This window comes from Vigna unguiculata, chromosome 5 (genome assembly GCF_037176805.1).
Source record: "Vigna unguiculata cultivar grain cowpea cultivar isolate G323 ecotype 2 chromosome 5, ASM3717680v1, whole genome shotgun sequence".
NCBI classification, from domain to species: domain Eukaryota; kingdom Viridiplantae; phylum Streptophyta; class Magnoliopsida; order Fabales; family Fabaceae; genus Vigna; species Vigna unguiculata.
This window is the reverse complement of record NC_140796.1, coordinates 27,395,083-27,408,484: the sequence shown is the minus strand read 5'-3', so window position 1 is coordinate 27,408,484 and position 13,402 is coordinate 27,395,083. Positions and strand designations below refer to the sequence as shown.

Here is a 13,402-nt window from a genome sequence, read left to right as displayed (position 1 = left end):
TTGAATGAATAATGATAGCGTAAATAAGTACTTTTTACACAAAAAATAAAAATAAAAATATTAGTTTTTAAAAAAGGTAGAATTATAGCTACCATATCTTATAAATTTTTATCCATTTTATTTAAGATTATGACTATTAAAGTATCGGTTAAAAGAGATTTGTTTTATTATATTTAAACAAGATTAAAATCAGTCCTACAACGATGAGATATAGAAAAGTAGAAGAATTAGAATTCTATTTTTATTAGTATAAAGAATTTATATATATATATATATATATATATATAATAAATATAATTTTTAAATATAATAATATTCATATATAAATATATATTACTATATTTTAATAAAATTAAATAGTAGAAGCTAAACGTGTACTAAATTATAATAATAAAAAATTATAAATTACAACCTTAATACCAACTATTATTTATAAAAAACACGTGCGAAATTATTTAACCACAAAATATTGAAATATTGGGCTTAGTTTGGTGCAAAACCCTAATTATACAGCGCACTCTCATTCACCTTCCTCTCTATTCCCTCCACCGCCTCCTCAAATATTTTAGCTTCTTCTCTCCGTTCTTTCGTCTGACGTGATTATCATTCCCATCTCTTCTCTCCTGTGACGGTAGACAACACAAAATGGTGAAGAAGAGCAAGAGTAAGAAAACCCTTTTCCCTGTTCTTTGATTCCAGTTGTGTGCAATGATTTTAATTGTTTATTTATTTTTAATATTGTGGTGAAATTGTTGCGTTGCAGAGAGTAAGAGTAAGAGGATTTCGTTGAAGAAGAAATACAAGGTGATACGGAAGGTGAAAGAGCACAACCAAAAAAAGGCGAAGGAAGCGAGAAAGCTTCAGCTGAGTGGGAAAAAGAAGGTCGAGAAGGATCCTGGTATTCCCAACGATTGGCCTTTCAAGGAACAGGAACTCAAAGCCATTGAAGCTCGAAGAGCGAAGGCCATTGAAGAATTGGAGCAAAAGAAAGCTGAACGCAAAGAGAGGGTAATTGGTTTATCTTTATTAAACTCCACGTTTCATGCATTTTTTTTATTATTGATTATAATTTGTTATGTTACATGATAAGTTAAATGAATGTGTAAACCTTGTTAGTGATTCATGGGCAGTTGGGTTTTGATTGTTCCTAGTGAGAGAAGTGTAGGAATGATAGGTGGTGTAATGTGATAGGAAGAAAGAGATAGATGATAATGAGGGTGTTTGAATGTTGGTATTTTAAAGTGTTTTTGATTATTATATCAGTATAGATTTATGTCCACTTCAAACTGGGATGGGAAATAGAAGAGTGCTACGGAGGAAAGTGTCATTTGTGATTTCTGTTTTTCTTGCCGTTAGGAACTTATTATTCATTACTTGTTTCAGGCTCGTAAAAGGAAATTGGGCTTGCTAGAGGAGGAAGATGACTCCAAGTTGCTAGAGGATTCTAAAACAAATAGTAATGATTTTGGTACTGCCTTAAAGACCAGAGGTGTGTATTTATTTGTAATTTCCTGACAGTTTGGTTAGTTTGAACTATCAAGTGCTTACTTGCATATGTTCTTACAATTGCTATTTTTGTTTTTTTTATTCCATAGATAGCTCAGATAGAGCCTTTTACAAGGATCTTGTTAAGGTCATTGAAGCCTCTGATGTCTTACTGGAGGTTCTTGATGCCCGGGATCCTTTGGGGACTCGCTGTCCCGAGATAGAAAGCATGGTGATGAAATCGGGTCCTGATAAACGTCTAGTCTTGCTTTTAAATAAAATTGGTAGTTTACTGATCACATTTCATTTTGTCTGCTTTCTCCATTTTGTGGAATATTTTTTTTTGCATTGGCTAATCATTTGACCCTTATAATAGATCTTGTCCCTAAAGAAGCTTTAGAAAAGTGGCTCAAATACCTTAGAGAAGAATTACCTACTGTGGCCTTCAAGTGTAGCACGCAACAACAAAGGTCAAACTTAGCGTGGAGGAAATCTTCTAAGAAAGGAAAATCAAGCAATGTTTTGCAACTAAGTGATTGTCTTGGAGCTGATACTCTACTCAAATTGTTGAAGAATTACTCAAGAAGTCATGAGGTAACAGATTTAATGGTGTAACAGATTTAATGGTGATGACTGCTTGTAAAATTGCGTTTTTCATAATGAAAATTTTGTGCTGAATCAGTTGCTTGTGAGTCATTTCACAGTCACAATTTTGGTTCCTGTATTGTGCTTCCCTCCATGGAGTTATTTTCAGATATATGATTGAGAATCCTTTATGTATTCACTGCTGATATTTTTGGTGTGTATGAGTGTGGTTTTTTGTGTTTCCATGCATTCTAGCCTGTGATATTGTAAATTTATGGTCTTGCTAATGTGCATTGGATACACTATGTTGACATGAAAATTATAGAATAGAAGATATCTTTGCTGGAAAAGCAAACTTAAATGTTGAACCGAATATGAAATCAAAAGGTTTCGCAAATCAAAAGCATAGCTGGGTTGGTTTTCATTTTTTGTCACTTACATTTAGAGTTAATTTGAAGAAATGTTTGTGGGTGGATATGTCTTGTGCACCAGGTGGATGTGTCTTGTGCACCAGGTGGATGTGTCTTGTGCACCGGCTCAAAAAGAAAAATAAAGTGGTAGATCACACTTTTTTTAACATTTTAGTAGAAATTAAATTATTACTAAACCTTATGTCTATGGTACTTGCTCCCATGGTTATCAAATGCACTTGTAGAATGTACGTTCCCACACCCATATCCCGAGTTTACTTACTAAACTTGTTGTGAACTTGGTGAACTCAACTAAACTTGTGATCCTATGCGAAATCAGCTTGATTCATTCTTCTCCTGCTGCACCGCTGTCGTGCTGGTGCTGCGCTCTCAAGAGTAGGAGTGAAGTTTCGTGAGAGATAATGTTTCAGGGGTCCTTTCTTCTCTTATGAGCTTTTGGCCCTCAATCCAACAACCTTTTCTCTTATATAAAATATAAAATCTAGTATACAATCTGACCATTCAAGTTATATAATAGAATTATTAAAGTTATTATAAAAGAATAGTAATATTAGAAAAATATAAAAAATATTTAAAAATATAATATAATAATCTAATAGTAATAATAATAATAATATTTCATTAAAAAATATAAAAAGTTATTTATAGAATCATATAACAATAAAGTATTATATTATTTATAGATATTTTAATTTTTTTATTTAAAGTAAACTTGTAATAATAATAATGTAAACTTGTTACATATACTCTTGACATAGACTCTCGAATTTGACAACCTTGTTTGTTCCCATGATGATATCACCTCTAAATGGAACTTCAGAATTGTTGGCATTAATGTTCTCTATATTGTTGATGCATTTTTCTGAATCATCGTTTCTAGTGTAAGATAAGTATCAATCTTGTTAGATAGGGTTTCTCTTCTTACCAGTGTTGTTTTTGCTATTGTATCTGTTGAAAATGACTTTGTTATCCAAACATTTTCTTTTTAAAATCAGAATAATAGAAATGTCGGTTTATGTCTAACTTAAATCTACACAAAAGAGTGAAGTTTGCACCTAGTTAAAAGCACGCACACACAACACACAGACATATGTTCTATTTTAGTCATTTAGGTGACACTGATCTCTGACATTTTCATTTGTTTGCTTTTGCATAAATGTACCAACATTTGGTAAATCACACAGCAAAGCTAAATGTAAAGATTTTATGTTGGAAAAGTATGCTTTACTGTGCATCTTCATGGTTTATCGTTGCTACCTTTTGGGGATTTTTGCATTTGATTGATTTTCTATTTTCCCTGTTGTAGTTTCTTTTCTAGTCTTTATAATGTCTATTGCTTATCCATTAATTGTTTGGTTTTTTCTGCTTTTGTCCTTTGATTTTGGATCCTTCATTTTTTTGTTGTTTTGATTCCTTGTGTTGACAGATTAAAAAGTCAATCACGGTGGGTTTGATTGGCTTGCCCAATGTGGGTAAGAGTAGTCTTATTAATAGTTTAAAAAGGTCTCATGTTGTCAATGTTGGCTCTACTCCGGGGTTAACAAGATCAATGCAAGAGGTTCAATTGGACAAAAATGTTAAGTTACTAGATTGCCCTGGTGTTGTTATGCTGAAGTCTAAAGAAAATGATGCTTCCATTGCCTTAAAAAATTGCAAGAGGATTGAGAACTTGCAGGATCCAATTGGCCCAGGTATACAAAGTCATTTCCCCCCCTTATTATTTGGTTATTCAGGTATTTATTTGCATTACTTCATTTCAAAAAGAATGGTAGAAGATTTAAAGGAATTTTACATGAAAAAATAGTAAAAGAAAAAGAGATTGTGACATTGAAGAAATATTATTCAATTCTACAACAGTTTGCAATTTTTGCTATTTTTTGGTTCATTTGGTTTGACTAGTGACTGCATATATAAGGTTCGCACTCTGTCCTTAAAGATGTTATGTTATGTCTGTTTTTAAGCAGAAGGGCTATTAGCCCATTGTAAGTTTTTTATTTAATGTCTGGTTTGCTGTAAATTTCTTATCTTCTATTCCTCCATTTTCTCTTAATAGAATGACTTTCAATTATAATTCGATTATTTGCAATATTTTCAAACTTGCTCCATCTTTACAACATTCGTTTTCTTCTGTGTTTACTTCTGTGTTAACAATGGTGTGAATGTGCTTAGTCCTTGGGACACTGAGTGTGTACATCGTCTTATATTATATGGTTGTGTGGTTGATCTACCAGGGTCAGGATGTCGGTGATAAAAGCACCCTTTGATTAAATATTGCCACTTATCCTAGTTATAAAATGGAGTTCTGTTACGTTTTAAAAGTGCGATTGATAGGTGATGTAGTAGAACATTTGATTTTTCTATGTGCGGGCTGTTGGATTATGTTTCCTGTTATCTTGTTTTAAAATTCTATGGTTGTTTTATATTTTGTTTAGCTATAAATTAACATTTGATTTAGTAATGAGAATTCTAATTTCCAAAACACTTAGACGTATGCATGATACGATTATTTTATCTAAGGAAAATCCTTATTTAAGCTGTACTGACTCATGAAGTAAATCGAAAGACTTATTCCTTTTCTTTTAACTTGGACAACGCAGTGAAGGAAATTCTAAAGCTCTGTCTGCCTGAGCAGCGATTAACTCTGTACAACATTCCCAGTTTCAATGTAGGTGATGTTGACGACTTTCTGCGGCAGGTAGCTATAGTGAAGGGTAAACTCAAGACGGGTGGAATACTTGACATTGATACTACTGCAAGAATCGTTCTTCGTGATTGGAACGAGGGTACGCAGACATGGAATTTCTTAAATTATGATCAGAGAACTGATTACTTTTCTGTGTGTTGAAGTTAAAATTGAGAAAGAACTAAGCGGAGAAAATTCTCTTTTTGTTTGAATGTTTCAGGTAAAATTCAGTATTATACCATGCCCCCAAATAGGGATCAAGGTGAACCTTCAGAGGCGAAGATAGTTTCTGAATTTGCGAAAGAGTTTAACGTTGATGAAGTGTATAACAATGAATCTTCATATATTGGGAGCCTTAAATCTGTTGATGACTTCAGTGCTGTTGAAGTTCCTTCAAGTCACCCTCACCCTCTCGATCTTACTGAAATGATGTTGGAGGTTTGTTTCTTGAAATCGTTTAGAGAATTGATTATTGTTGATATCAATCTTATGCTGGGAATTTTTGTGTTTTCACACTTACTAATTAAAACATTCTCTTGTAGGATGAGACAGAAACCAAATTAGGTAACCAAGGCGAAGGTCCCGGAAATGTGGGGGAGGTGGATGAAGCCATGGAAGATGATGGTGGGAAGAAGAAGGATAACAGTGCAGCAAGTAGGCAAAATGAAAAACTATATACTGCAGACGGTATGCTTAATACAAAACTGAGGTGTGGAGAGAAAAAGAAAAGAAAAAAGGCTAAGAAAGCTTCAGCCTCTTCGGATCCCATGGATGGTTACAATTTCAAAACTGATTACTTCCAAGCCTCAATGGATTCTGAAGACAGCCAGGGTGAGGATGATGATGATGAACCTGTCAAGTCTGAAGTGCCTATATCTGCTATCCAAATTGATGAATGATAAACAAGGCAGCATATTCATTATTTAAAGATGATATAAAGTTTTGCCTTTTCACTGAGGTATCTGCAAGATCTGTATAATTTGAGTTCTGTTATGAATTTTGATTTTTGTAAGAGTTTATATAAACCATTATTAAATTATATGCAATTCTAAGACAATAATTTTGCACTTAGTTGTTTATTGTTGCAATACTATTCTTCACAAATTCAGTATATAATCTGGCCCAACAATTTAAGAATGATACCTCTCTTAAAATTCAGTAAATTGAAAGGTAATGATTTTCTTTTTCAATGTTTATAAACTACATTAAAAAATAGACATGACATATTTCATCAAACAACTGTATTAAATGAAAATCCTAGATCGTTAAGGTAAAACGAAAGAAAAGAGACGGAAGAGAAAATATATTGAAAATTAGGTTATTTAAAATGACTTTAAAGGAAAAATGTTATTCAAATTTTAGAAATTAAGATAAGATTTCATGAAGGAGAGAGAGTATTACGCCTTTTTAAGAAGAGTTTACACACTTCTAAAAAATATAAAATTGATATAAAGTGATAATATCTACTTATATTAGAGTCTTAAACATTCAAAGTGAATTAGAAATAAAATGTTAAAAAGCTTCTACTTTAATTACTCCTATTTTCAATTTTAAAATGAAATTTAGAATTTTGGCACTAAATTGAAATTTTCAATTTTGCCACAATGCCCTTGTCTTGTTTCAAAAATTACTTAAAATTAAATACAACTAATCCTGTTATAAAATTACAATCAAATAAGAATTTGTAAACAACATAAATTTTAAAAATTAAAAGAAGCAAATAACAATTCTATAAATTTATTTTCTACTGAAAATATAATATAATATTTAGAAAAAAAAAACATCTTTTAGTTACACATGTCAAAGTTCATATATAGATGAATTTGCTCCTAACAAAAAAAAAATGTAAGTTTAGTCTTTCATTTTTTAATTACGTATTTCTATTTAAAAGTTAACATATCTTTATATAGATTTGAATTTCATCCCCAGGCTTTAATGTATATTGGATCTAGATTAATTTTTCTAATTTAAATTTGAATTAGTTTAATTTGTTTTGATATAAGTGAATTTAGTCTTAGTTAGGTTTGGTACGACTGAATTCAATTCAATTTATGTTTGATTTAAGTTGATTTAGTTAAGTTTAACTTCGATCCAATCCAACTTGACCTTGCATTATTTAGGTTCAATCAACCTAACTCAAATCAAGTCAATGTGAAACTTTTTGACTCTGTCCATCTCGACTTAATGTGAACCAAGCCTATTTTTGACATGATTTGGCTTTGCCTAACATGCGCTTGGCTCGACTTGACTTTACATACATCCATGTCCGCTTGACCCATGGACTTGGTTCGACTCGACCAAACATGGGCTCGACATACTTAACCCATCCCAACCAAACCTAAACCAAATCCATCTTAGCTAGACATGGGTCCCAACCTTAACCCAAACCATTCCAAGCTCACCTAGGTTTGGCTTAACCTAATGTGACTTGGTTTTAGTTTGACCTAACTTGACTTAAGTTCGGTTCAACTTGACATTACATGACTTGGACCTAATTGACCTAATTTTTTCTTTATTTTCAAATATTTTCACTTTTACCTCTCGATCAAGAAACAACCTTATTTTTACTTCTACATCTCCTCAAATTCATTCTTGAAAACAAACACATCATAAATTTCCATTCTTGGAAACAAACACATCATAAATGCAAGCATGATTTCAGGATTTTGACACCCTAGGTCTGCCTTTCCATCTGCATCGTTTTTGTGCACACATTATTTAATATATAATTGAAATATTTAAAATAATAATGTTAACGATTGGTCACACACGTTATATTAACACAGATTATATTTTTGGAAATTTAATTGTAACACAAATTATGTTCTTTTGTACACAATTTCTAAAGTTATTTAACTAATCAACACTAAAGAAAGCCCATCCAGCGAACATCAAGGTACACCTAGTAGCAACAAAACACAAAGTTATGTTACAATTAGCGATCAACACCAAAAAGCCATCACTTCTTTCAAAGAAGTTGCGTTGAGGCTAAGATGCTTAGGAGATGCCTAACACCATACCTTTGGAACTCACTAAAGTAACTTCCTTTGGTGTCTAATGACACTAATGTACCGCTTACCACTAGTGTAGATTTCAAAATGCTACCTTGTGAATCAAATTGGCCAATTGAGTCTTTCTTAGCTAATTTACTATTTTCTTAAATAAAAGGGTATAAGTTAACTCTAATTATGCTCGAGAGCATTGATTAACCAATTTGATACATGTACATACCTGACTCAACAAATATGCTAAGTGATGCAGTCCAATAAAATTCATTCAACTTTATGACCTAAAGTAATTGGAAGATATTATGAGATATATTTGTTGGTGTAAATATTCATATATTAATAGTATATGTGATTAAATCTCGGTAGTTTGATTATATTGTGATATTCCTTAATACCATATATTTAAAAAATATTTGGTATATAAGGTAATGAATGTATCACATTATTGTTATTATTCCACTAATTTAACATATAAATGGTAAATTGTTAGATTTGTTTATATTATTTTATATTCTCTTGATATTATCTATTTTTATCACACAAATCATAAGTGTTGAGAAACCGTATAAATACACCTAGTATTTCACCAAGAAATACACACTTTGTCATACTCAGTCTCTTTTACTTTAAAAGATCTAAAGTCTCTTACTGACTTGAGCGTTAGAGAGTCGTTTGCAGGTGAATCTTCCAACCTCCGAGATGCCTTTTAAGGATAAAATCGTGATGGAGCCGACATTCCAAAGCGGACAATACTTCTGATGTATAGTGAAACCCTAATGATGTCTTAGGATCAAAACAATGGCGGCCCATTGTGGGTCCCAAGTAAAACTTTATTCTGCCTTAACATTTTAAACAATCTTTACATGATGAGACAACTCATTATTAAGATCATTGATGAAGATTGTCCATAAATGCTCACAATTAGCCACCATGAATATTTATGGTCAGAATTTGGCAATGCCTTGTAAGAATGCTATCTTGACACTCTATTTCTTTCATTAAATATGTTTCATTCAAAATTTATGAATAATTAGTGTAAACAAAAACATTTTTCCCATTGCATTGATAAACATGACTCAACAAACACTCCAAATTCCAATGGTGGTGTCGTGAGATAAAAACACATTGAATGTAGTATTTAAGTTGTATAAAATAATTTTTTTCTTGGATATTATAATATTTGGCGATACAGTTGAAGTTATGTTAATTTCATACAAGGTATGAAAATAAAGAAATTACAAAATGCCTTCAGAATAAGGCTAAATTCTGTTGGGTTTATATTTTATATTTTTCACATATATATGTTATGGTTATAATCATTGAGAGATTGTGATTCTATATGGTTATATAACATTAATCTTACACATATAAGACATTTGACACCAGTTTTACACCAACTACTTTGTCTATTTTATCCAATGTGAGACTTTGACTTTTCCCAACAATCTCCTCTCAAGGGTGAGTCCCTTGTTTTTTTTTCATATGGTATATTTCCCTTCATGTGTATGAGTGACCCTTTTTGTTATGGTTATGGTTATGCGGTCAGTCACTCCGAACCATCGGCTCTGATACTACTAATGGGTTTTTATATATATTTTTTCACATATATGTGTTATGGTTATAGTCATTGAGAGATTGTGGTTCTATATGGTTATATGACATTAATCTTACACATATAAGAAATTTGATACCAGTTTTACACCAAAACCTTAAGGCAATGGTGTTATGGGTCTTTATTCTTATATAGTATTTAACTTTGTCTATTTTACCCAATGTGAAACTTTCACTCTTTTTGACTCACACTTGGACTACTCCCAACAAATTCCAATGGTGGCCTCATGAGAAAAAAAAAACACATTGAAAATAGCATTTGAGTTGCATAAAATATTTTCTTGGATATTATAGTGTTTGTTGATGGAGCTGAAGTTATGTTAATCTCATACAAGATGTGAAAATAAAAATTTACAAAAACACCTTTAAAATAAGGTCAAATTTCAACAATGGCCTTGTGAGATAAAGATGCATAAAAAATAGTATTTGAGTTGTATAAAATATTTTCTTGGATATTTTAATATTTGTTAATGCATCTGAAGTCATGTTAATCTCATACAAGGTGTAAAAATAAAGAAATTACAAAACACTTTCAATAAAAGGCCAAAATTGGCAAATCTAAAAACAGGTATAATAATATAGCATAGAAAAGGATTTTAATAAATATTAAAGATAACTATCTAATCTTTGAACAATGTTCTTAAACATTTAAAATTACTAAACTAAATCTAACTATTAACTTCTAAATTCTTATATTTAGAAAGAATATTTTGCCCACGTTTTCTAAACTTATGGCAGTGCTTTTGAATCCATTGGCTTTTTGTCAACAAAAATCTACAAAAGTAAATTGAAGTTAAAATTATTACATATGAAAATTAATTAGGACATATGTATAAATGGGATATATCATATTACCTCATCCCAACCACTTTCATAATCGACTTCCACAATAATTGTCATGTATTATATGATGTAGTAGCAATACTTAAACTACCAGTTTGCTTATTACCCTACACCATAGTTAAACTCGTTAGATAAATTATATGATAATACATAGTAAATAAATGATTTAGTATTATAAATAACTTGAGTGTCATGTGATGATATGTTGAGTTGTGACACTTATAATAACATTTAATGTTAGAAAACATGACATTATATGTTCAAGATCAATGAAGTAGTAGAATTGTCTTAAAATAGACTTACATATCTACTATATTTTTTAATGCACTATAGAACATTTTATGAGGAACAAAACCATGCAACGCGATACGATTTCATAATATAATATAACTAGTAACTAGGGATGTAACAGGGCCGGTAGGGTACAGATAGTAGTTCCCCCGTACCCTACCCGCTGGATAAATATTTGCCCTGTACCCGTACCCATATCCGTCGGGTATCTGTTATGCGCGTACCCGCGGATATTTACAAAATTATTTAAAAAATAAATATTTAATCATAAATTCAAATAAAATAAAATAAAATACACCACTGTCATAAATTTTAAATAAAGTTCAAATAAACTCAAGTTCATACAAGTCCAAATAATTATAAAAGTAGATATAAAATGACGTTCAACACAATGAAAATTCTTTAATTAGTGTTTTGATCAAAAAGTCCACTTTCTCCAATTGATTCCTAAAAAATAAACAAAATAAACAAATAATAAACCTCAATTGCCACATGCCAAGTATTCTTATTCTTATTTTAATTCTATCATTTGACAACAAGCATACCATAAATGTCATTGTTTATATAGGATTTGATGTATATGCCCAATTTCAAATACAGGAGAGATAAGAATGTCAAAGGGTGTATTTGAAAGAAGACAACGTACCAATACTTGAAGTTTGTTTGAAGAATGAAGACAGAAGACAATATGTGCAATTTAGAAAAAAATAGAACAAAATGTTATATATATATATATATATATATATATATATATATATATATATATATATATGAGGGTACTTTTGTGAATTAAAGTTTAGCGGGTACGAGCATCCACAGGTACGGATACTATGATACCCGTACCACCTCATTAACATGTGGGTATCAAAAATACCCGTACCGTGGATAATGGGTATCCACTTTTAATATTCATTTCCTACCCATTGCGGGTTTTATCCGCAGATACCCACACCCACGGGTACGAATTTTTTTGACACCCTACTAGTAACAGTTAATAATGACTATAATGAAAATTAGTTAAACATATTTAAAATACTAAAATGTAACTTATTAAATAAGGATCTTACTCGTTTATATATATGGGATGCGGTTTAACATATATTTTTATCTACTACACTTTACGTTCAATTTTCCATTCACGAAATTAATTTCAGTTTTAAAATCTAATATTATTCTTTTTAAAAAGATTTATAATTGTATTCGTATGTTTTTTATGTTTAGCAATTAATTAATTGTTTATGCACACATTTATTTATCCTTTTTGTTTTATTAAATGTAATAATTTTTTATATTTATATTCAATTTTTTATTTACATATCGAAAGGTATTATTTTATATTCACAACCAATTTTTTACTTACAAATCAAAATGAATTTCAATTTAATAAATAAAATTTAATTATATTAAATTCTTTTAGAAGTCTATTACAATTCTTGACTTAAAATTTGACATAATAGGTTGTTTTAATGATTTTAAGAGATGTAATTTTCGGATACAATTTTAGTATATTTTTATTCACAAGTTAAAGTAAATCAAGTTTAAAAATGTAATATTGCATTATTTAAAAATATTCCTAATTATATTTAATGCTATCTAATTATTTATTATATTTATGAGTTATTGTATTTATATATTTATATGTTTATTAATTATGTTAACAATTCTATCGATGTTTCCATATGCAAGTAAGTTGATAAGATGTCGAATTAGAAAATTACACGATACTCATATCTTTAACACTATTTTATTTTTTCTTATTTCTTTTTCATTAGTGAATTAATTGTTATATTTTGAAAACTTAAAAATGTTTTTTCAAACGATAAATGTTATGGGCTTTACTAAGTCCTCCTAATGTTTTAAATTAAATCATTTAAACACTTTTTTTTTTCTTCTCCATTCACCCATTTGAAGAAACATATTTTTTTTTACAGTTTTCGATACCGTTGATCTTAATAAGAAATCCAAATCACACATTTTTATAGAACAACAGTACAACAACATCTAACTCCAACGTTAAAGGAAGTGCAAAAATTGATGGAAATTTTATTTCACAGTCACCCACGTCTTTAATTTGTATTTGTTGTTTCATACAATCTTCAAGTGGCCAAGTTGATGGATGGTAGCTCAATTGAGTTATCTTGTTAGCTTTACGGGTAATCATGGATTATATTTTCGGGTTAAATATGTTTTTGTTCTCTCAACTTTTAGTGAATTTTAGAATTAATCCATTTCGAAACTTTGGACCAGTTTAGTCCTTCATCTTTTGAAATACGTGAATTTAGTCATTTTAATCAAATTTTGTTAAGTTTATTTGACATTTCAAGCGTGTTTCATAATAGTATTTGACTTAACATTGAAGCAAAAATATGTCAAACGGTATAAACAACTCAAATACAATCCTAATGTACATACAAAACATCACGTATTTCGAAAGATGAAAGACTAAATTGGTTCAAAGTTTCAAA

At 30.3% G+C, this 13,402-nt stretch overlaps 1 protein-coding gene across 1 annotated transcript; it reads left to right on the top strand.

Annotated features, from left to right (window-relative positions):
* Positions 1 to 475: 475 nt before the first annotated feature.
* On the top strand, positions 476 to 6,255 carry LOC114185087 (guanine nucleotide-binding protein-like NSN1). The gene is made up of 9 exons (XM_028072591.2): positions 476 to 664; positions 764 to 1,008; positions 1,384 to 1,489; positions 1,596 to 1,769; positions 1,862 to 2,079; positions 3,928 to 4,192; positions 5,099 to 5,284; positions 5,405 to 5,622; positions 5,727 to 6,255. Exons 1-9 carry the CDS (start codon positions 646 to 648, stop codon positions 6,081 to 6,083), a joined length of 1,788 nt encoding a protein of 595 aa, XP_027928392.1. The 5' UTR covers positions 476 to 645; the 3' UTR covers positions 6,084 to 6,255.
* The last annotated feature ends 7,147 nt before the right edge of the window (positions 6,256 to 13,402 follow it).